Consider the following 23,967-nt stretch of genomic DNA (forward strand, 5'->3'; position numbering starts at 1 on the left):
GACTGTCCTGTGCCCTGTCCCGGCCTACCACTAGACCACCAGAGGTACAGGGTACAGAGCCTGGCAGGGAGGAAGGAAAGGGTGCAGAGCTTGTCAAGGAGTGTGGAGTTGGGTGCAGAGTCTGGCAGAGAGAAATTGTTTCAGAAAGTTTTTTTTTTCTTGTTTTCCACCTCTAAATCTAGGGTGCATCTTATGGTCAGGTGCATCTTATGGAGTGAAAAAATACAGTAAACCTACATAGAGCAGTGGTCTCAAACTCACGGCCCGGGGGCCACATGCGGCCCGAAAGGAAAGATTTATAAACTGTAAAGAGTTACCTCATGCAAAGTTGTCATTTCTTTAATAAGACATTAACTATTTTTTCTGTGGCCCTCCAAGTACCTACAGATTCAAAATGTGGCCCTGCAAAGGGTTTGAATTTGAGACCATTGATATAGAGGGTGCCAACATTTAGGCACCAAGGACAAGTATAAATGACCGGAATACTGACTATATGCTATTTTATATGGTGCCTAAATGCTAAGGCAGGTAGTTAGGTATACACATGGGTGGAGTGTGGGTGGGGCACATAATTACATGCTTAAATTGTAATTTGCATATATATTTTTTAAAGCAATCTAGGCATGAACACTTACACCTTGTTCTATGACTGGTGTAGCTAGTTATGCCTAAAATATACACACATATTTGACCTTTTATGTTAGTCTTCTTTAAAGGAAAATAGGCCTATTTTTCTTTACATAAAGCACTCCAAAAGAGGTGCCCCTTTGTAGAGTTGCCCCCTATATACAACACAAAATTCAGCCAGAGGAAATATTAACCCTACTAACTTTTTGGTTTTGAGTTTCATAATATGCCTGGTGAGTTTTCGAATGATCAAAACTCTGACTTTCTTTACATCTTTTCTCAGCTTCACAACCTGCAAAATAAACAAAAGTTTATTCCAGACTTTGAATTTAGCAACAAGGCTAAATTGACTGCCTACATCTATTTTGTTGCCTTAACAAATATAAGTAATCTGTATTTTCTCTACAAGTCATAATGAGGTGATGTTTAACTGTAGGCACAACTGGGTTAATTTTATAACAAGAAGCCTATACATCTGAAAATGGGCCAATTTTATAAAAGCAATATAGGCATACGCTGTATTGTTTCTAATAAATGCTCACCTCTAATAATTGCCTCTCCCTTTTCAGGACCAGAAAAACACAGAAAATTTAGGGCTGCTTTTACGAAGGTGCGCTAGTGGTTTTAGCGCATGCACAAAATTACAGTAGCGGCTAGCGCACGTGGCAATTTAGCGCGCACTATTCTGCGCGCTAAGGCTCTAGCGCACCTTTGTAAAAGGAGCCATTAGACTTCAAATCAAATCAAGATTCCCCAATAATCACCCCTCCCCTGAAATTCATTGGGAAATGTTTCTCTCCATCCTATTCCCTGCAGTAACCAGTATTGCTCTCCTCCACCACAACCTTAAGAAGAGAACTGATATGATCATCAGGGGGGAAAGGGTTGGAAGAGGACAGCAATGGAAGATTAGGGCCTAGATTCACTAACAATAGCGACTCAATCGCTGTTGGCCGATTCTCCAACAGCGATTGATTCACTATTAAGTTTGCATGCAAATGATTTGAGTGGAGATGCAAATCATTTGCATGTAAACTCCCTGACTCAATCGCTCAGTATAACTTGGTAAAAGTGTGGAGGCGAGACTAGAGAATGACACGGGGAAAAAATCTGTCCCCGTCACCGCCCCGTCACCGGCCCACCATCCTCTGCACCGCCCCGTCACCACCGTTCCCTTCACCGCCCCGTCACCGTCACCGCCATCCCTTTCACCGCCCCGTCACCGCCACTGCCATCCCATTCACCGCCCCGTCACCGTCCCCGCTGCATCCATATAAGCCTTAGTACTGTAATATTTAGCTTATTCCTTTCTTATAAATCAAAGTTCCTGCTGCTGAACTAGAGAAAGAGATGTTCAGCTGGCAGGGCTTTGTTTATAAATTTTTATCAACACAACTAATATACTATTTTATCCTAAAGCAAAAAATAAATAAATAAATAAATATAATTTTTTTTTCTACCTTTGTTGTCTGGTTTCTGCTTTCCACATCTTCTCATTGAATTCCTTCCATCCACTGTGTGTCTTCTCTCTGCGTCTTCCATTTGCTGTTACTGTGCCTCTCCCTTAACCCCCCCCCCCAATTGGTCTAGCACCCATCTTCTTCCCTCCGCTCCCGCATAGTCTGGCATCTGTCTTCTTCCCACTCTGTCTTCCACATTTCCCTTGGGGGTCTGTTCCTCTCCACCCTCCTTCAATGTCTGTTCTATTCCTTTCCACCACCACCCTTCCCTCCCTCCTTTACCATCTGTTCCTTTCTACTACCCTTCAGCTCCTCTCGCGTGGCCTATCTACCTTCCTTCCTCTTATTTTCATGGCACGTTACAATGTAATTTGTGCAAGCCACTGGAGCCTGCAAGCTCGGTCCCTGTCCCATCCCCACAAACCATCTCGCTTCTGTGCTCCTATTTTCTCCATTTCTAATATCTCCCCTATGTATCTGTCATTGCCCCCCCTGTGTCCATATACCATCCCCATGGCATGTCCCCTTTATGTCTCTGTCCCTATGCCCCATGCACATAATTTCCCCTCTTTCTGTTACCTTCCTGTGTCCAGATTTCCCCTATCTTCCTCTTCCATACCAGTGTGTCTCTTCTTTTCAACCCCATCTAGCTTTTTTCCCTCTTTCTTCCCCCCCCCCCTGCTTCTAGCATCTGGCTCACCTGCCAGTTCTTCCCTTTCTTTCCTGCTGTGGGTTTTTCTTTCCGACTTCATCCCCTTGGCCCAGAATCCTTTTCCCTTTCACTCCCTCCTTCCAATTTGAGCCGGGAACACTAGCGATCGCACGGTCCCCGCAGCCACTACCTGCCTGCCCAATCGATCCTAGTGTTTAGCCAGCTCTCTCCCTTCTCCTCACCTTAGTTTATAGGTTTTCTTTTTCGGCGACCTGCACGCTTTCCCAAAGAGCCGCGCACGCGCGGCTGCTCTGTGTTCAATCTTCTGCTCTGTTGCAACTTCCTGTTTCCGGTTGCGTCAGAGCAGAAGATCGAAACTGAGCAGCAGCGGGTGCGCGGCTCTCTGATAGCGTGCGGGTCGCCGAAAAAGAAAATCTACAAACTAAGGTGAGGAGAAGGGAGAGAGCTGGCTAAACACTAGAATCGATTGGGCAGGCGGGTGTGAGCTGCGGGGACCGCGCGGTCCTTCATGCCTCACTGCGGGGACAAGACCATTCACCGCCCCGCGGGCGGTGAATGGCCTTGTCCCCGTCGCCACAGCGACTGCTAGTTTTCTTCCCCGTTTTCGGCGGGTGACCCGCGGCTAAAATGCGGTGGCCGCGGGTAAACCGCCACCGTGTCATTCTCTAGGCGAGACCATGTAGTTGCCCTACAAATTTCTCCAGGTGAGACAGCTCTAGCCTCTGCCTAGGATGATGCCACCCCCCTGTTTTCCACTCCCAATACAGGCTGAAGAAATTGCCATACGAATCCATCTTGAAATGATCGCCTTTGATGCCAACCAACCCTGTCACACACGGGCGTACTAGACAAAATCACTGCCTAACCACCCAGATTCTCTAACCGATGTCCATGTCACAGACGCCATTTAGAGAATCGCATTGCTGCTGACCTGATCGCAGCAAGAATTTTTTTTTTTAAGTTGGTACATGTTGAAGCACCTAATCATGTATGGTAGTCCGGCTCTGGAGCACACTGTATGCTGCCCAGTCTCTCCCGCACTCCTCTACTGCACAGCTAAAATGAGTGGTTGCGGGTTTGAATCACATGATCCTTGAGGGGAGGTCTCACGTGTCGCCAAGGCTCACTACTGGGAGAGCTCTCCATCAATCTGATTGCTGAATGCCGCATAGCCACAAATCTGAGAGAAAAAACTGGAGATTGATGGCCAATCAGGAGCACTTTTAGAAGATGTGCTCCTGATTGGCCATCAAGCTCCAGCTCCGTCTCCCTGATTGGTGGATGTACGCAATCAGCAACTGGTTGCTTGACATCGAACTTAGAGGGAACTAGGTAGGTCTCGTGGGAACCCCAGACTAGCATCCATCCCTGTGGACCTGGGGAGGGATCTCCACGGGAATCCCATATACCGGGGGGGGGGGGGGTCCTTATGGGGTCCCTGCAGGATTCCCATGATCCCTGTTCCCATGCAGACCTCTAGTAGGAAGCTCTTTTTGGCACGATGGTAAATAATACGTGAGCACTATCGTGCTTCCCCGAATAAAAGGCAGTGTCTTAAATTAATTTTGGGCCCAAAAAACGCACTAGGTCTTATTTTCAGGGTATGCACATGATCATCTCTCCCTTCCTCTCCTTCACCCCAATTCTTCCTCTTTCCTTTCTCTCCCCCACATGTGCAGCATCTTTCCTCCCCTCCCTCCCATCCCCTTGTGCAGCAGAAGTTTGCCCAGCTTCTATCCTTCCCTCCCTCCCATCCCTCGTGCAGCATAACCCTTGCCCAGCTTCTATCCTTCTCTCCCTCCCATTCCTTGTACAGCAAAACCTATGAGCACTCCCCCACCCCCACCGCGCAGTAGAACCCCTGTTGACCATCCGCCCTTCCCTGCCCCCTGACCGCGAGCGAGACCTACCTTCATCCAAAACAGCGTCGGGCCGGCAGCACTCTAAACAATAATGCGGCAGAGAGAAATTCCCGACGGACAAGGCCAAGCAGCTTGTTTAGAGTGCTGCCGGCCCGATGCTGCTTTGGATGAAGTTAGGGCTCATTCGTGGCTGGCGGGGACGGAAGGATGGAGGGCCAGTTGGGCTTCGGCTGCGCGGTGGGGGCAGCAGTGGCGGGTTGAAGAGTTGCCGGCGAATCCCAGGACTAGGGCTTATTTTTGGGGTAACACGGTAGTAGTAGATTTGAGAGACTAATATTAGACTCATATACCTTGACTTAGGAATGAGGATTATTACTGTCATGATTTGTGGAAAACAAAACCATTTAGAGGCATTATCCTTGAGAGAAAAACCTGAATTTTCTACAGTTGAATTCTGACAGAACAAACTGTGAACTGTAGAAGTACTATAGCACATTTAATCCCACAAATTACATTCAGAAGAGTTGAAAGAGAATTCTGCTATTTACCCTTTTCTTCCTATATTTCCAAGAAAAAATGATTTTACTTCATCTAAATAGATCTAAACAATGTCAGTCTAACACTGTGGCCCAGATTCTTTTTATCTTCTGAGGCTACAGTCATAGACCTTTTATGAATCAGAGCCTATATTTTGGAAGCAACTCTTAGGAAAGCTATTTGCCTTTTCCACTCATGCAATTTCCAGTCTCACCACCTCACTTATTCCAAACATATTTGCAGTTTCCCTTCTTTGTAAACATCCAACCTTTCATTTAATCCCATTCGTTTATTTTAACAAGAATACATGAAAACGTTTCCCATACCCATTACCCTGAACTGATTCCACACCGTCCTCCAGAACATTATAAAAAAACAAGCTACTGCAACCTTTACAGTGAGTCTCTAGCATCTCTCTCAGACCACACAGCATCCTATATAATAAAACTCTAAGCGCGCATGCGCACTTAGAGTTTTGTGATTCCTGGCTCCGTGAGGTGTGCCTCCGTGCCCAATTCGATTTTCGAACACAGAGGCAGGCCAGAACACGGAGCAACTCCCCCCTCGCCATCACTCATCGCCAGAGTGCCGCTGCTGATTCGGAGGGGGGGGGGCACAGGCACACCTGCCAGCATCTTCTTCTCACCCTCCTCTCTCTTGCCTGCTCACCCGCCCGCAAAGCGCTGTGCAGTGCTGCCACTGGCCTCGCTGTTTTCTCTCCACTGAGGCCCGCCTTCCTCCAACGGACTCTATTCGGCCTTTGTAAGCGGTACCGCTCCCCCAATTCCCCTTATCTCGGTGGCGGCAGCAGCAGCAACGGTGGCCCCGGTGATTTTCGCAGCCTTCCATCACCAAAATGGCCCTACCGGCCAAAGTTTACTTTTAAGTTAAAAGCCGCTACGGCGGCTCCTCTCATGAGCCGCAACTGCGTCGGAGAAGGCTTCCGACGCAGGCGGCGATCGTGAGAGGGGCCGCCATGGCACATTTAAACTTAAAAATAAGCTTCGGCCGGTAGGGCCATTTTTCCTACGATTGAGGTGGAGAGCAGGGAGGCCAGAGATTAAAACTAATCCTTTATGCTATATCATGGCAAGGGAAGGGGGGGGGGGGTGGCAGGGAGCTGGCCAGACCGCGGGAAGGGAAGGGGGGATAGGGGGAAATGATGCTGTTGCTGCACAGGGATATGGAGGGAAAGAAAAATACCACTGCTGTTGCTGCACAGGAAAGTTGGGGAGGGGCAGGGAGAGAGACAGATAGACAAAGGACAGAAAGAAAGACAGGGGCAGGTAGAAAGACAGAAAGAAAGACAGACAGACATATATTCTAGCACCTGTTAATGTAACGGGCTTTAAGACAAGTTTCTATATAACTCAGTAACTTATTAAATTCAATTTACTGTGTTAACAAGGAATGTTATTTATATTGCTTCACCATTTATTGGCTATAAAAAAAAAATAAAAAAGCACACTCGTTTGCTATCCCTCCTCAATAATTTGTTTAGAGGGGGATTTTATTTATTTTAAAACTTTTTTATACTGTTTACATTGATCAAAACATACATACATAAGATAAAAACAAAACATAACATAAAATCTGCAGTAATCCTGGCAATAGGAGAAAAGTATATTATTTTAATCATTTGAATATAATTCGATGGGAACCCAAAATTGACAAAAGTTGAAAATAAGTAATTCTGCTCGACCCGGTCAAAAAGCCTTTTTGGCATCTAAAGATACTGCAACAAGTGGAAAAGACTTAGGGCTCCTTTCACTAAGCTGCAGTAGCGTTTTTAGCGTGTGCTAACCCCCGCGCGAAGTGGAAAAACTAACGCCAGCTCAATAGAAGCGTTAGCATCTAGCACGTGCTAAAACCGCTAGCACAGCTTAGTAAAAGGAGCCCTTAGACTGAGCTGAGTGGATTGTATGACAAAATAAATGAAAATTATCAGCACCATATCTGGATTTAAGAAAAATTCTACAATAAATCAATCCAGCCCCAGAGATTTCACTGGAGGAAGATCTTTGATAGCCATCATAATTTCCTGGACCTGATTTTGTTGATTCAAGTTATCAAGGTGATGTGAAACAATCTGAGGAAGTTGCAGAGATGATAGAAACTCATTAATATCTTCACGAGATGTTGTTTTCACGAACAACCTGTTTTGAGCGCTGCCACCGGCTGACCGGTTGCCACCTCGGGTAAGAAAGGGAGGGAGGGAGTGAGAGGGTTTGCGGCTCAGGACCACAACCTGCTTCTGCAGCTTCGGGGGCTTGAAAGAGGGAGGGAGGGGGGCTTTGTTGCTCAGGACCACTGCTGCTTCGGGGCAGGCGGAAGAGAGGGGGGGGGGAATTGAGATCTCTGTTAGACAAGATTTCTAACACACTCTCAATCAACCAGAAAAACAGTTATCCGGCATCCGCTAATCCCCATGGGTGCCAGATAACTGAGATTCTACTATACAAGTTGTGAATGACTTTGCCTATCCCACATCAAAAAACTGTTCACAACACATCAATCCCACATTTTCTACTTGTCATACAACAAAAACATGTATTCAAATTCTGGTGTCTCCTCAGTAACAGCAACACAAAATCCCTCCACTGTCAAATACTGTGATGCAACAGAGAAACTATCATATATAGCAAACAGAAGACCTGAACATGTTCAGGTGGGGCTGGAGACAGCAGTTATTATCGGAGGTAGTGGGGAAGCAGAAATAGAGACCAGTTACGGATATTTCAAGAACCTGACTCTCAAGATTGCTGATCATTCCAGCTTGCAGATAGTGATGGCTCTAAAGCAGTGGTCTCAAACTCGGGTCCCCCCAGGGCCCACGGTCTGTCCTCTCCACTTCACAAGTTTTCCGATTGTGGAGAGGACAATCGCGTACAGACTGCGACTGCTGTAATTGACTTGTGTCTCTCTGGAGGGAATGTCGGCAAACAGCTTCCTGGTGGCGCTGCGCTTCTCTCAGTCTCAGCCTCTCTCCGTCCCCTTGGGCTTGCGTCTCTAGTCGTCATGAATGTCAGCGAGCAGCCGCCGGGTTGCGCTGTGCATCTCACAGTCTCAGCCTCCCTCCGCCCCCCTCTCAGCCCGGATCTGGAGCGCATGGCTAACTCTGCCCTGCAGCTCACCCGCAAGCATCGGAACCGAACAACGAGGCATCCCAGTTGGTGGTGGTAGTTGCAGTGTAGGGCTGTAGGTCTTTGGCAAGTATGTGAAAAATATGTTTCTTTGGAAATTGCAATTGCCTGTCACATAGAAAATTTTTTTTTAATCCCCTATGATTTCTCCAGTGGTGCTGTTTCTTCACATAGGCTTTGATTTATTACAATTGTCTGTCACACAGAAATTTTTTTCATCCCCCCTCCCCCCTACGATTTCTCCTATGGTGATGTTTCTTCACATTGGCCTATGTCAGTGGTCGGCAAACTGCGGCTCTTTAGCCACTTGAGTGCGGCTCGCCTAAAGCAGGGGTCCCCCAACCTGCTTCCCTTCTCACTGCCCTCCCCCAAGCCACCGCCATTGGGAAACAGGCCGCCATCGGGGAATAGGCTAACACTGCCGTAATCCGGGAACAGGCCGGCGCCGAGTTCTTAGCTCTCCCTGCTTATCTTTCCCAGCGCGGAGCCGACCAATTCTCGCCACCCGACGTGAATTCTAACGTCGGAGAGGAAGTTCTGGGCCAGCCAATCGCTGCCTGGCTGGCCCAGAACTTCCTCTCGGATGGCAGAATTGACGTCAGGTGGTGAGAATTGGTCGGCCCCACACTGGGGAAGATAAGCAGGGAGAGCTAAGAACTCAGCGCCGGCCTGTTCCCCTGTGGTGGTGGCTTGGGGGAGGGCAGGGAGAAATAAAGAAAGAAAGGGGGGACAGGGAGACAGAAAGAAAGAAGGGAGAGGGGACACAGACAGAAAGGGAGCATGTAGAGAGAAAGACAGAAAGAAAGAAAGGGCATGGAGAAAGAAAAAAAGGGGGCATGTTAAAGGAAAGATTTATAAACTAAAAAGAGTTTTACCTCATTCAAAGTTGTCATTTCTTTAGTAAGACATTAACTATTTTTTCTGCGGCCCTCCAAGTATCTACAAATCCAAAATGTGGCCCCACAAAGGGTTTGAGTTTGAGACCACTGTTCTAAAGGAAACAAAAGGCTTGCTGTCTGCACCACATTTTGTGATGTACCTTCCATCTCTTGGGGACACACTGGTTGAGACACATTTTGAAACTATGAAAGCTCTGTGTAATTGTCTACAATAAAAGAATCCTTAATCCTGCTTTCATCAAGCATTAAAAACTTAAAATTCAAAGAGCAAAGTACAGGCAGAGGTCAGCTAGAGTAAAGATCAAATACTCAGTACAAAATGAATCCATACGCACGTCCAGAAGACCAGCTCACTTTTAGAACGGTACTGCTAGGGAATGGCCTTCAGTTTACTTTACAAGGCTCTCATTCTGGGGGCTGTGAACTTAAGTCCTAACATCTGGCCACCGCATGTATAGGCTATGCTACAGAATAGTCCCTATCCACACCTAACATGAAGCTGACAAAATAGCATGCTAAATTTGGAAGGCATAATTTAAAGTGGAGCCTCTTTCCTACCCCTTTGAATCCCAAAATAAATATCACCAGATAAATCACTTCTTTTCCCTTTAGAAACATTAAGTAGAGAGCGCAGACATTAGGTGGAATTCTACTAAATGGTTTAAACAGGAATGAGCATCAGGCAATGTGCAAAAATAAAGACAGTGCATAGTTACAAATGCAGACAAGAAGATTCCAAGAAAAGAAATCTCTAGGTTCAATTTGTATCACATTACCACCAAACTACTGACAGCAACATGTTTTTCCAAAATGCAATTTTTGGCATGCTAAAGAAAACTGGTATCAGCAGTAGCACAACTGGATTCAAATATATTTAACAGCAAAAAGCATAAGTGTTTAATATTTTGGAGAAAACAGACACATAATTTTAGACTGTTAAAACACAGTTCTTTATGTCTTAAACAGTTCAGTATGAAAGTAATTTAGGGCTCCTTTTACTAAGTCACGTTAGGGCATTAGCGCGCGGTATAGCGCGCGCTAGATGCTAACGCCAGCACTGAGCAGGCGTTAGTTCTTGCCGCGTGGCGCGGGTTTAGCGTGTGCTAAAATGCTGCGTGCGCTAAAAACGCTAACGCGGCTTAGTAAAAGGAGCCCTTAGTCTCTCATTTAATAAATCCTGGGAGAATTCAGTGCTATCACATATTACACAGTTTTCACAAAATTCCTCTTCTGTGCAGGATTCTGCATCCATTCTGTTTTTGCAGGACACCCTTCATCCCCAAACTTAGCCCCTCTTTCCCTATTCTACCATCTTCCCAAGTCTACCCCCTCCCCACCATAGGACCAATAGCCTAATTTTAACAGTGGAGGAGAAAAAAGGTAGAACAGATATCTATATAATAAAACTGTAGGCGGCGCATGTGCATTCTTATCGGCGTGCTTCCATGATCCGTAGGTCCGTGGCCGCCAAGAGTGCAGAATGCCCTGCGCTTACTACGGCCCCACACGCAGCTGAGTTCGGCACGGCGGTTTCCCCAGATAGGGGAAGTCGAACAACTCACTCCCGACGCGCAGCTGAGTTCGGCACGGCGGTTTCCCCAAATAGGGGAAGTCGAACAACTCACTCCCGGCTCTCCTCGGCACGGCGGTTTCCCCAGATAGGGGAAGCCGAACAACTCACTCCCGCCTCATGGTCCTGCCGCCACTCCTGTTCACAGCGGCCTGCACGTCGACAACTCCCCCCCCCATCCTCCCGCAACAGCCGATACCGCTCATGTTCAAAGCGGCCTGCTGAGGTTCGCGGCCGGCTGTAGCGAACCTCTCAGGCCGCTCTCCACATGGTAGCACGTTCCCTCTGACGCGAGGAAGGGTGTGCTGGGGGCAGACAGCAATCAGGTGGGGGAGGAACAGAAGGGGGCCACGGAGCAGGTAGGCATTGCAGAACAGCGGGAGAGGGAAAGGGGGCTGTTTTGACAAGCAGGGGGGGCAGGGAGACAGACAGAAAGAAAGACGGACAGACAGAGGACCAGGGAGACACACAGACACAAAGAATGACAGACAGACAGCGTCCAAGGAGAGAGAGACAAATTTAAAAAAAAACAACAAAAACATACAGACATCTACTCTGGGCGGCGGGAGGAAGGCAGTACGGAGTGCTGCTGGAAGTGGCTGCTGGGAGGAGGGCTTCGAGCCGCAGAAGACTGTTCACAAAGCCCCTGAATTGGGCCAACTGATGTAGATAGGCCGCTGTCTAGGCCTACCTCGATAATGAGACCTCGAACACTATATACTGGTTCAATAGGTATATATTTATTTAGTCAATCAATAACAGCTTACAAGAATAGATCATATAGTATATAGTGTAACAGAAGGTGATACAGAAGGTGACCTCTAGGCCTAGAGGTCCTCTGATGTCTGTTCTGACCTTTCCTTCCTAAAGGCCTGGTTTTTATACATTTCTTAGTGGCCAACACCACGTTGGTTTACATCACATGATACATCCTTATTGGTTATTTACTTATGCATTACTGCCTAACTACATTCATTTATTGGCTATTCTCCTCTACGTCATGTTATATGTCTACTCTGTTTTCCGTAAAGTCTACCTTTTCCCCGAAATGCCTGTTTCCCCACCATATTAGTATTTCCGAGCACAAGCCCCCCTCCCAACTTTAAACATCTCTGATACTTTCTATTAGGTGATTTTTCTTATGAATTCTTCCTTCTGAGAATTCTGTCTTCTGACCACGGTCTGTTTATCTCTTTATGGTATCTGGCTGGGTGGGCCTTGGTGTAAAACCACAGCTAGCCCACAGCCTCAGGACCTGTTGCTTTTTCTCTAGTTTTATTCCTACAGTAGCTAATTGAACTCATAAAACAGTGTATTTCTCCATCTTTGCATGCTCTTCAGTTAATGGTGAAATATCTTTCCATAGTTAATCTACTGTTTCTATCATCTGCAGAAATAGCACAGTTACTTACCGTAACAGTTGTTATCCAGGGACAGCAGGCAGATATTCCCACATATGGGTGACGTCACCGACGGAGCCCCGCAGCGGACAGCCTCGAAAGCAAACTTGCTTGAAGATCTCGAACCTTCGAGTGCTGCACCGCGCCTGCGCGCGTGCCTTCCCGCCCGAACTAGGGGGCGCATCTCCTGAGAGGATCCTCAGTTCAGATACCTAGCCAAGAAGCCAACCAGGGGAGGTGGGAGGGTTGTGGGAATATCTGCCTGCTGTCCCTGGATAACAACTGTTACGGTAAGTAACTGTGCTTTATCCCAGGACAAGCAGGCAGCATATTCCCACATATGGGTGACCTCCAAGCTAAGTAAAAAGGGATGGAGGGAAGTTGGCAATTTATGAAAAAAGATTTTGCAAAACAGATTGGCCAAAATGGCCATCCCTCCTGGATAAAGTATCCAGACAATAATGAGAGGTGAAAGTATGAACCGAGGACCAAGTGGCAGCCTTGCAGATTTCCTCAATAGGAGTTGATCGGAGGAAAGCTACAGATGCCGCCATGGCTCTAACTTTATGGCCCGTCACTCGACCTTGCAGAGGAAGACCAGCCTGAGCATAGCAAAAAGAAATGCAAGCTGCCATCCAGTTGGAGATGGTACGCTTTGATATAGGACGACCCAACCTGTTTGGATCAAAGGATATGAAAAGTTGAGGAGATGTTCTGTGAAACTGAGTGCGTTGCAGGTAGAAAGCCAAAGCACGTTTACAGTCCAAGGTATGAAGAGCCGCCTCTCCTGGGTGAGAATGAGGCTTTGGAAAAAATACAGGCAGAACAATAGACTGATTGATGTGAAATTCTGAGACAACTTTAGGCAAGAATTTAGGATGAGTACGGAGAACAACCTTGTCATGGTGAAAAACTGTGAAAGGTGGATCAGCCACTAGCGCTTGTAACTCACTGACACGACGAGCAGAAGTGAGGGCGATCAGGAACACAGCATTCCAAGTGAGATACTTGAGATGAGCTTTGTCAAGTGGTTCAAAAGGAGATTTCATAAGTTGAGCTAAAACAACATTGAGATCCCAAACCACAGGAGGTGGTTTAAGAGGAGGATGGAGATTGAGAAGTCCTTTCATAAAACGAGAAATCATAGGATGTGCAGAAAGGGATTTTCCATCCAAAGGCTGATGAAAAGCAGCTATAGCACTAAGGTGGACTCGGATAGATGTAGTCTGAAGTCCAGATTGTGATAAATGAAGTAAATAGTCCAGAACTGATGTCAATGAAGCAGATCTGGGTGGTAAATTATGCGTAGAACACCAAGCAGAGAATCTTGTCCACTTTTGACCATAACATTGTCTAGTGGATGGTTTTCTGGAAGCAAGTAAAATATCTTGTACAGACGGAGAGAATTGAGAAAAGTCTGTTAAAGAGAAAGGTACCAAGCTGTTAAATGTAGAGACTGCAGATTGGGATGAAGCAAAGATCCTTGATTCTGCGTGAGTAGAGAAGGAAATATTGGTAGAAGTAGAGGCTCCCTGGTGCTGAGTTGAAGTAGAAGGGAGAACCAAGGTTGCCTGGGCCACCGAGGAGCTATCAGAATCATGGTGGCATGGTCTGACTTCAACTTGACTAGAGTCTTGAGAATCAGAGGAAACGGTGGAAAAGCATAAAGGAACTGATTCCTCCAGTCCAGTAGAAACGCATCCGCTTCGAGACGTTGAGGAGTAAAGATGCGGGAGCAAAATTGAGGCAGTTTGAAGTTGAGAGGTGACGCAAACAGATCTATCTGTGGAGTCCCCCAACGAGCAAAAATTTGGCGAAGAGTAGGAGAATTGAGTGTCCATTCGTGAGGTTGTAGAAGACGACTCAATTTGTCCGCCAAACAGTTGTGTTGACCCTGAATGTAAACTGCTCTGAGGAAGATGTTGTGGAGAATCGCCCACTGCCACAATTTCAGAGCCTCTTGACAGAGGGAGTGAGATCCCGTCCCTCCCTGTTTGTTGACATAATACATGGCTACTTGGTTGTCGGTACATACAAGAATCACCATGTCGTGAAGAAGATGCTGAAAAGCTTTGAGAGCATAAAATATCGCTCTGAGTTCCAACAGATTTATAGGACACCTCCGGTCTGCTTGGGTCCAGAGCCCTTGAGTGCAAAGACCGTCCACATGGGCTCCCCATGCATACATTGACGAGTCGGTTGTGAGAACCTTCTGATGAGGAAGAGGGTAAAACAGTAAACCTCTTGAAAGATTCAAAGAGAGCATCCACCAACGGAGAGACTTCTTTAATGAAGGAGTGATGGAAATTAGTCGAGTTGGTGGATCCACTGATTGTTGCCATTGAGATGCCAGTGTCCATTGAGGAATGCGAAGATGAAGCCTGGCAAAAGGAACCACATGAACTGTAGAGGCCATGTGACCGAGCAGAACCATCATTTTCCTTGCTGGAATAGTGGAAAGTTGGAAGAATTGTTGAGAAATCTGAAGGAGTGCATCCTGACGTGGTTGAGGAAGGTATGCTCTCAGATTGATAGTGTCCAGAGTCGCTCCTATGAACTGGAGAGACTGAGAAGGAATTAGTTGAGATTTGGGAAAATTGATGTGAAATCCCAGACTTTGAAGAAAGAGAATAGTCTGTTGGGTCGCTACAATAACCTCTGAAAGAGAGGGAGCCTTGATGAGCCAGTCGTCTAGGTATGGAAATACTTGGAGACCCTGGTTGCGAAGGGCTGCAGCCACAACCACAAGGCATTTTGTGAAAACTCTGGGGGAAGAAGCCAGTCCGAAGGGGAGAACTCTGTACTGAAGATGAAGATTTCCTACTTGGAATCTGAGGTACTTGCGAAAAGCTGGATGAATGGGGATATGAGTATAGGTCTCTTTGAGATCGAGGGAGCACATCCAATCCCCTTGATCCATCAAGGAATATAGAGTTGGCAGAGTGAGCATTCGAAATTTCTCTTTGACTAGAAATTTGTTGAGAGCTCTGAGATCCAAAATCGGTCGCAAATCCCCCGTCTTTTTGGGAACTAGAAAATAACGGGAGTAGAATCCCGAGTTCCTTTGGGAGAGAGGAACTTCCTCCACTGCTCGCAGGAGAAGAAGAGCCCGAGCTTCTTGAAGAAGAAGAGGAAGATGCGACTGATTTGAAAGACACTCTCTTGGATGGCGATCTGGAGGCACCTGAAGGAGTCGAAGAGAGTATCCCTCTCTGATAATGGTAAGTACCCAGAGATCTGATGTTATGAGCTCCCATTGATGATAAAAATTGGACAGGCGACCCCCTATGGGGAGGGGAGAATTTGGAAACAGAGAAATTTGAATGCTCAAGTTGAGATTGTCAAAAAGACTGAGCAGGCTTAGAGTTAGCAGGGGTCTGTGACTTCTGTTGTCGTTGTTGTGGAGGAGGCCGACGAGCAGGAGGTCTTGAAAAAGCAGGAGTTGTTTTCTGTGGATAGCGACGTGGAGTTTGTTTAAAACCTCTAGTTGGTACAGGTTTAGGTTTTGGACGGATGAGGGAAGCAAAAGAGCGCTCATGTTCTGAAAGACGCTTTGTAGCTGCCTCAATAGAGTCATCAAATAATTCATTTCCTTGACAAGGAAGATTAGCCAATCTATCCTGGAGGTTAGGATCCATGTCCACTATCCGTAACCATGCTAATCTACGCATGGCTACTGCAAATGCCGAGACTCTAGACGAGAGTTCAAAGGCATCATAGGAAGCTTGTAGCATGAATAGTCTCAACTGAGAAAGAGTCTTAAGGATATTTTTAAATTCTGATAGACGAGTGGTAGAGATATCCGGGTAAAAGGAAGACAAAATCTTTAAAAAATGATTGAAATAGGACGTAAAAATGTAATTATAATTTAGAACTCTATTTGCCATCATAGAATTCTGGTATAAACGTCGACCAAATTTATCCATGGTACGGCCTTCCCTACCAGGAGGAACTGAAGCATAAATTTTGGAGGGATGTGCTTTCTTTAATGATGACTCTACCACTAGAGATTGATGAGAAAGTTGAGACTTTTCATATCCTTTAGATGGAACCGTTCTGTAACGAGACTCCAATTTAGATGGGATGGCAGTGATAGAATAAGGAGTCTCCATATTGCGAGTGAAGGTCTGCTGGAGGACAGGAGTCATAGGCAATCTGAGTGACTCTTTAGGAGGATGGGGAAGCTCCATATCCGCCAGGTACTCAGGAGTATATTTAGAGTCTGAATGAAGGTCTAGCTTTAAAGCTTGGCCCATATCAAAAATAAATTTGGCAAAAGAAACTGATTTTGGATCAGATGATTCTTCAGGAGAGCCACTGCGAGATTTATGTTGTACAGAGTAGGATGGAGAATTTTCTCTAGAGTATGTGGAAATGTCCGATTCCATATGCATAGTAGGAGAAGAAGCTATACTGTGAAGTGGAGTAAGAGAATGTTTCCTCTTCAGACTCCTGGATGGAGAAGTACCCGGTGTACGTGGTACAGAATGAGTCGAGGTGTGTGGAGAACTGTCTCGACGAACTGGCTTCGATGGAGTTCTGGATCGAGAAGGGCTTCGAGTGGAAGCTCGATGTCCCTACTTCGTCTTCGAAGAACGAGACAAAGAAGCCTCGGTATCCAACGGTGAAGACTCCCTCCGAAGCTTGGAGGCAACATGTCTCGAATGCTTCGACCGATGCTTTGGAGGAGGAGAGCCCAGAGACGACTCCGATGAAGAAATATTTTTCGGTGTCCGGGATCGGCTTCGGGAGACTGGAAGCTCCGGTTGAGTAACAGGCTGGTCAGCCCGAGGCAAGGTCGAGGACGGGACCAGTTGAGCCACCAAAGAATTAATCTGAGTGGTGAGGATAGATTTTAACATGTCTTCCAGCATCGGCACCGAGACAGAAGATTCTGACCTCGTATGTGCAGCAGTACGCTCCGAAGAGGGCGACCTCGAAGGTGAGTATTCCCTTATCTTGGAGGTACGCTTTGAAAGTGGCCGCGCCGAGGACTCTGGTGGCTTCTTGGATACGGCACCTGAAAGGGAACTCGGAGACTTACCCCCCGTAGAAGTCTTCGTGGAAGACGTCGTCTTCGAAGCAACCGAAGTAGAAGAGGTCGAGGCCTTCGAGACCGAAACTCCAGCCGGAGTCTGGGTCGAGGCCTTCGAGACCACAGGTGTCGAGGTCGTCGGAGTCGAGGCCTTCGAGACCGGTGCAGCCGCCACGGTCGAGGCCGGCTCCGAAGATTGCTCCATACCAAAAAGTTGAAAAAATTGAGCACAACGCCGCCGAAAAGCTCGTGGAGTGAGGGTAAAGCAGCGATGACAATCTTCTGGGGAATGAGAGGAACCCAGGCACTGTAAACAGCGGCAGTGGGGATCGGTGACCGAAATCACCCGATTACACTGTCGACAACGTTTAAACCCGGTAAGAGGCCGGGACATGGAAAAAACAAAGTCCGTGTCGAACGAAGGAGCCTAGGCCTAGGCCCAAAGCTCGACGGCCGAACTGAAAAGGTAAAAAGAATATACTTTTTTTTTTTTTTTTTTACACGAAAAAGAAAAGAAGAAAGATAAAATTAACACAGCGACCGACTTTATTTAAAAGAAACAGCCGCGGTGATGAGAAGGCAATGCTGCAGAGAAAGAAAACGTGTCTTCTTGTCTCCGCGGAAATAAACGAACTGAGGATCCTCTCAGGAGATGCGCCCCCTAGTTCGGGCGGGAAGGCACGCGCGCAGGCGCGGTGCAGCACTCGAAAGTTCGAGATCTTCAAGCAAGTTTGCTTTCGAGGCTGTCCGCTGCGGGGCTCCGTCGGTGACGTCACCCATATGTGGGAATATGCTGCCTGCTTGTCCTGGGATAAAGATAAGGTAGATGTCAGTTGCAGGGGGTGAGAGCAGATTTTTCTGTAAAGAGAAAAGTGATCTTTGTTTTCCTTTTATCCCTCTTCACCTGTCTAATGCCAGGACTTTCCGGGATATATCCCACTTCACCTGTCTTGCTAATGTCAGGACTTACAGGGACCAGAGCCTCCATGCTTTATTCTCTCTCACAACCTCTCCTTCCTCACCGACGCTGAAGAAGTTGCAGGCCCCGCTCCCTCTCGCGCTCTGAGCACTCACGATTGGCTGAAGGGTGTCGTGCCGATGCTGCAGGTACAGGGGGATGCTTTTGTTGGAGAGGTTTGCTGGGGGCCAGACAGCTTTGCTCGGAGGGGGGGGAAGGGGAAGACAGAAGGGGGCCATGGAGAGACAGTCAGGGAGAGGGGAAGGGGTATGCTGGGGGCAGACAACTTTGCTCTGGGGGGGTGGGGCAATGATACAAGGACACAGACACAAAGAATGACACACAGGGGGCCAGTGAGACAGACAGAAAGGAAGACATTCAGGCAGCGTCCATGGAGAGACAGCCAGTGTCCAAGGAGAGAAAAACAAATAAACATAGACAGACAGACAGCGGTCAAGGGGAGAGAGAGAAAGAAAGAAAAATAGACACACACATCTATTCTAGCACCCGTTAATCTAACGGGCTTAAACACTAGTAAATGAATAAAAACTTTAAAATATTTTAAAAGACTATCCTCTTTTACTAAGGTGCGCTAACCGATTAGCGCGTGCTAAACGCTAATGCGTCCATAGACTAACATGCATGCGTTAGCGTTTAGCATGCGCTAATTGGTTAGCGCACCTTAGTAAAAGAGGGCCTATATAACTCCTTCAGCAACGGACCGACACAATGAATAGACTGTTTTCACAAATCGCCAACGTTACATATAAAGGAGTCTTTTGGAGAACCCACAGGCTAGCTATCCCTTGGAAAAATTTGTAATTGACTTTAAGATCGCACAGAGCAATGCACCTATCTAACAAAATTTCTACAATAGAGCATGATAACGAGGAATATTTGAGTAGATTTTTGGTTATGTTATGAAGTCTGCTTTTTCCATTGTTTATGACGACTTCTAATCAAAACATTTAGGGCTCCTTTTACTAAGATGCGCTAGGGCTTTAACGCGCGGAATAGCACGTGCTACACTGCCCCGCGCGCTAGACCTTAACGCCAGCACTGAGCCGACGTTAGTTCTAGAAGCGTAGCGTGCGTTAATTTCCTGCGTGCGCTAAAAACGCTAGCGTACCTTAATAAAAGGAGCCCTTAAAGCTGGCGCGAAAAATTTGAGTTTAATTCATTTTCAAAAGATGATCCGATGTGTTGTTTCCGTAGATTGGCTTGAAACAATTATGCATTTTATTGAAAAAGGGTTTTTAATTCTTTTATTACAAAATTATAGAGAGACCATTTTTTTGACAGAATCTGCTGTGGCAATTTGTGCAGCAGTAAAATTATTGAAATAATATAAGCTAATTAAGGTCCTGTTTTACCAAGGGGTCCTTTTTTCAAGGCGCGGTAGGGGTTTAATGCACGGAATACCGCGCGTTAAATGGCCTGCCGCACTAGTCGCTAACGCCTCCATTGATGAGGCGTTAGTTTTTTGGCTTGCCGCAGGGGTTAGCGCGTGATGAAATGTCCGACGCGCTAACCCCCATAGCGCACCTTGATAAAAGGAGCCCTAAGCCACGGTAGAGGTTCCTACCATGGCTCAGGGTGCTAAACACTACAAAACTCGTAGAAATTCTATGAGTATCGGAGCAGCGTTGGAACATTTAGGGATCCTTTTACTAAGCTGCGCTAAAGATTTTAGCACGCGCTAGAAGCTAACGCCACCACTGAGCTGGCATTAGTTTTTACACATAGCGCAGAGGGCAGCGCGCGCTAATCTGCAGCGCAAGCTAAAAACACTAGCGCACCTTAGTAAAAGGAGCCCTTAGAGCTCTGGGCCTTGGTAGAAACCTCTTCCGTGGCTTAGTAAAAGGGAGGGTAAATGATGTGGCATACTCTTGGCTTTATTTCAATTTGTTGTTTATATATACGTGGTTTTTAAATTTTAAAATAACTTTATGTAGAAAAGAGAATTTCAGCAGCAGGAAATCTAAGCAGAGATGATTAGAGACCAGAAGACCACTGAAACTGAGGCCTCACTGCTTACAGTTTGCTAGCCAGAATTTCCAAACTGCGGCGGGGGGCTGGATGGAGTTAGTCCTAGGGAAATTCTGCATAAGCAAAATTTAGATTTCTGTGCAGTTTTTGAACATTCTACTACTACTATTATTATTATTTCTATAGTGTGGACAAATGCAAAATGATGCACATTGGGAAAAATAATCCAAATCATAGTTATCGGATGCTAGGAACCACCTTGGGGGACCAGTGGTCTCAAACGCAAACCCTTTGCAGGGCCATATTTTTGATTTTTAGGTACTTGGAGGGCCTCAGAAAAAATAGTTAATGTCTTATTAAAGAAATTACAATTCTGCATGAGGTGAAACTCTTTATATTTTATAAATCTTTCCTTTTGGCTAAGTCTTAATAATAATATTGTAATTTTTAGCTAAAGAGAAACTGTTTTATTTTACTTTTGCGATTATGATAAACATACCGAGGACCTCAAAATAGTACCTGGCAGGCCGCGAGTTTGAGATCACTGTCAGACAATACACTGAAGCCATCTGTCCAATGTGTGGTGGTGGTCAAGGTGGCAAACAGGATGCTAGGAATTATTAGAAAAGGGATGATTAAAAAGACTAAGAATGATATAATGCTCCTGTATCGCTCAATGGTGTAACCTCACCTTGAGTACTGTGTTCACTTCTGGTCTCCTTATCTCAAAAAAGATATAGCAGCACTACAAAAAGCTCGTATAAGGAAAGACTAGAGAGGTTAGGGCTGGGCCTTCAGCATCTGCACATGCTCAAGGCCTGCGAGTTCACGCTCTCTCCGAGATTCTCAAAGATCTCGGTGAGAACGTGAACTCGCAGGCCTTGAGCATGCGCAGATGCTCAAGGCCCAGCACTAAAGAGGAGGCCGATCTTTGGGCACCGGCACCAACGCACAGAATATGCCGGTGCCGAGGCCAGATGAAAGTAAGAAGCGGGTTCAGGTGGGTCTGGGGGACTTCAGGTCGCGGCAGGGGGGTGCCGGATCGCAGGGGGGGGAAGGAAGAGCTTGTAAATCGAGGCACGCTCAGTTTCTGAGGCGCCGATTTTGCGAATGTTTTGTTCGTCTTGCAAAACACTCACAAACTGGTACACTCGTAAACCGAGGTACCACTGTACTTGTGTCTTGGATTGGCCTCCACGAAGACAGGATACTGGGCTAGATGGACCTTAGGATCATTAGATAGTATCGATTTTACTTTACCACTTTGTCAATACTGGTGCTGTTTTACTGCTCTCAAAGTACAGTGGTACCTCAGAATCCAAACGCCCCAGAACTCGAACGCTTTGGAATCCAAACTTTTTTTTCTAGTAAATTTTGCCCCAGAATCCGAACTCTGCTTTGGAATCCGAACGCCCTGCACATTGTATGTGTGTGTTTCTGCCCCAGAATTTGAATGCTGCTTTGGAATATTTGTTAATATTTTACCTTAAAATCCAGTGTATTTACTGTTAAAATTTGAGTTTGTGGGACCCAGGAACGGATTAATCCAGTTTCTATTATTTTCAAAGGGAAAAACTGTCTTGGAACTCGAATGCTTTGGAACTCCAACGGGGTTCTGGAACGGATTAAGTTCAGATTCCAAGGCATTACTGTATAGTGATTCTGTAATGTTTTGCATTCCCTTGGGGGGCTTGTTTCACTCTTTATGTTGCTTAATGTTCTGCTGGTGGCATCTAGTCTGCCTGTCACCAAATGTAAGTGTCCTTTCTCCCTCTTCTGGTGCTTTAGGGTGTTTTTGACACTCTTGATGACTTGTAGTACTGTTGCCCCTGTTACAGATAAGTTTGAAACTTGCTGGCAGACTGTCTAATTGAAAGCAGGTGGCAAGCCCCATTGTTATACTGTATGAATGGGAACAAATGAACGAATAGTTCAGAATGTGAAGATAGGTTCATCTTTAACTACATGGAGCTTGGAGCCAAATAGGGAAGGGGAGGAAAACTGACAAATATGATAGTGGTTAAGATGTACATCCCTACAACATACACAATCAGAGGCTGCAGCTCGCCAAATCTCTTGAGCATACAATGTCTGGAATCAAGAGTTCTAAGAATGGGACCAGGTGGGGGACCTTCACCCAGGGATCTTTCATTCCTCCTCACACTCAACAAATAGGCCATAGTCCAAAGATGTGCATATAGTTTCTTGCTAAAGAAGAAATAACTTCAGCAGACAATTCAAAACAAAATACAATCTTAAATAATAAAATATACAAAAGTCTTCTTATAATGCACTTCTCCAGTTTCATTAAAATTTATATTGTATGACTTGTGTTTCCTACTGGGTTTCCCCATAAGCTCCTTTCCTCTAAATTCCAGAAAATTAGCAGACATACGTCTTCAATCCTCAAGCAGTGACATTTAAAAACCTTTGGATGAACACTGCTAATCAGATGGTATCCTAAACTAAACCTTAAGTTTATATACCGCATCATCTCTATGGATGTGGAGCTCGGCACGGTTTACAAGAACTTAAAATATAGGAAGAGAAGGAAAAAAAAGGTTTACATGAACTTATATATAGAAAAGAAGAGTAAGGGGGGATAGAATTACATTTTAGTGAAAAGCCAGGTTTTCAGTTGCTTGCGGAATAATTGGAGGGAGCCCAGGTTCCACAGCGGGCTAGTAAGGTCATTCCAAAGACCTGTGATTCTGAAGAGAAGGGATTTTCCCAGTTTGCCTGCATAGCGAATACCGTGTAGAGAGGGGAAGGATAGTTTATACCTTTGCGTAGGTCTGGTAGAGTCAGGACTCGAGGAGTTATAAGATAGTGGGATTAAGGGAGGAAGGATGCCGTGAATGATCTTAAAAGCCAGGCAGGAGCATTTGAAATGGATTCTGGAAATCACTGGAAGCCAATGAAGTATGGCTAAGAGTGGGGAGACATGGTCAGACTTGCGTTTTGCAAAGATCAACTTGGCTGCAGTATTCTGGATTAGCTGGAGTCTTTGAAGACTTTTTTTTTTGATAGGCTTAAGTAGATGGCATTGCAGTAGTCTAGTTTGGAGAGGATGATGGATTGGACAAGGACGGCGAAATGTTGTTGGCGAAAATAGGATCTTACTTTCCTCAGCATGTGGAGGCTGAAAAAGCATGATTTAGCCAAGGAGTTGAGGTGGTCATTGAGGGAGAGAGAAGAATCGATAATGATGCCAAGGATCTTCCTTGAGAACTCAAGCTGCAGTGCAGTGCCTGAGGGTAGTGCGAAGAGAGTGGGCAGGTGTTCTAATTTTGGGCCAAGCCAGAGTAATTCTGTTTTTGATTCATTCAATTTCATCTGTACCGAAAAGGACCAGGAATGGAGTATCATTATGCAAGCTGTAATGTTCTCGTGGAGGTTGGTGAGGTTCTGGTCTGTCTCAAGGAGGACAAGGATGTCATCAGCGTATGTGTAGATTGTTTCAAGGGGGGTAATTGGAGGAGTTTCAGGGAGGACATATAGATGTTAAAGAGAATAGGGGATAGGGGTGATCCCTGAGGGACACCGCAAGATGGTGTCCAAGGAACGGACATGGTGCCATTTGTGTTGGCAGTGTAGGAGCGAGAGCGTAGGAAGTTTGAGAACCACTTTAGGACAGTGGAGTCAATTCCTATCTCGGAAAGTTGATAAAGTAGTATGTCGTGGTGGACAACATCAAAAGCTGCAGAGAGATCGAATTGTAATAGGACAGCGAATTTGTTACGAGAATGTAGTTGTTACACCTTAGAAATTAAGGAAACTAGGAGGGATTCGGTGCTGAAGCTGGATCTGAAGC

The 23,967-nt window shown here is 46.0% G+C and overlaps 1 protein-coding gene across 3 annotated transcripts in view; it reads right to left on the reverse strand.

Annotated features, from left to right (window-relative positions):
• SRFBP1 (serum response factor binding protein 1) overlaps nt 1-23,967 on the reverse strand; it is a 142,226-nt gene that overhangs the window by 103,115 nt on the left and 15,144 nt on the right. For 2 of the 3 annotated variants that reach the window (XM_033929027.1, XM_033929026.1), the window contains exon 2: nt 831-919. The exons of the other annotated variant lie outside the window; for it this stretch is intronic. In XM_033929027.1, coding sequence (XP_033784918.1) covers nt 831-919 — 89 coding nt within the window. The remainder of the gene's footprint in view (nt 1-830; nt 920-23,967) is intronic. 3 annotated transcript variants of the gene reach the window in all.

This window comes from Geotrypetes seraphini, chromosome 1 (genome assembly GCF_902459505.1).
Source record: "Geotrypetes seraphini chromosome 1, aGeoSer1.1, whole genome shotgun sequence".
Lineage (NCBI taxonomy): Eukaryota > Metazoa > Chordata > Amphibia > Gymnophiona > Dermophiidae > Geotrypetes > Geotrypetes seraphini.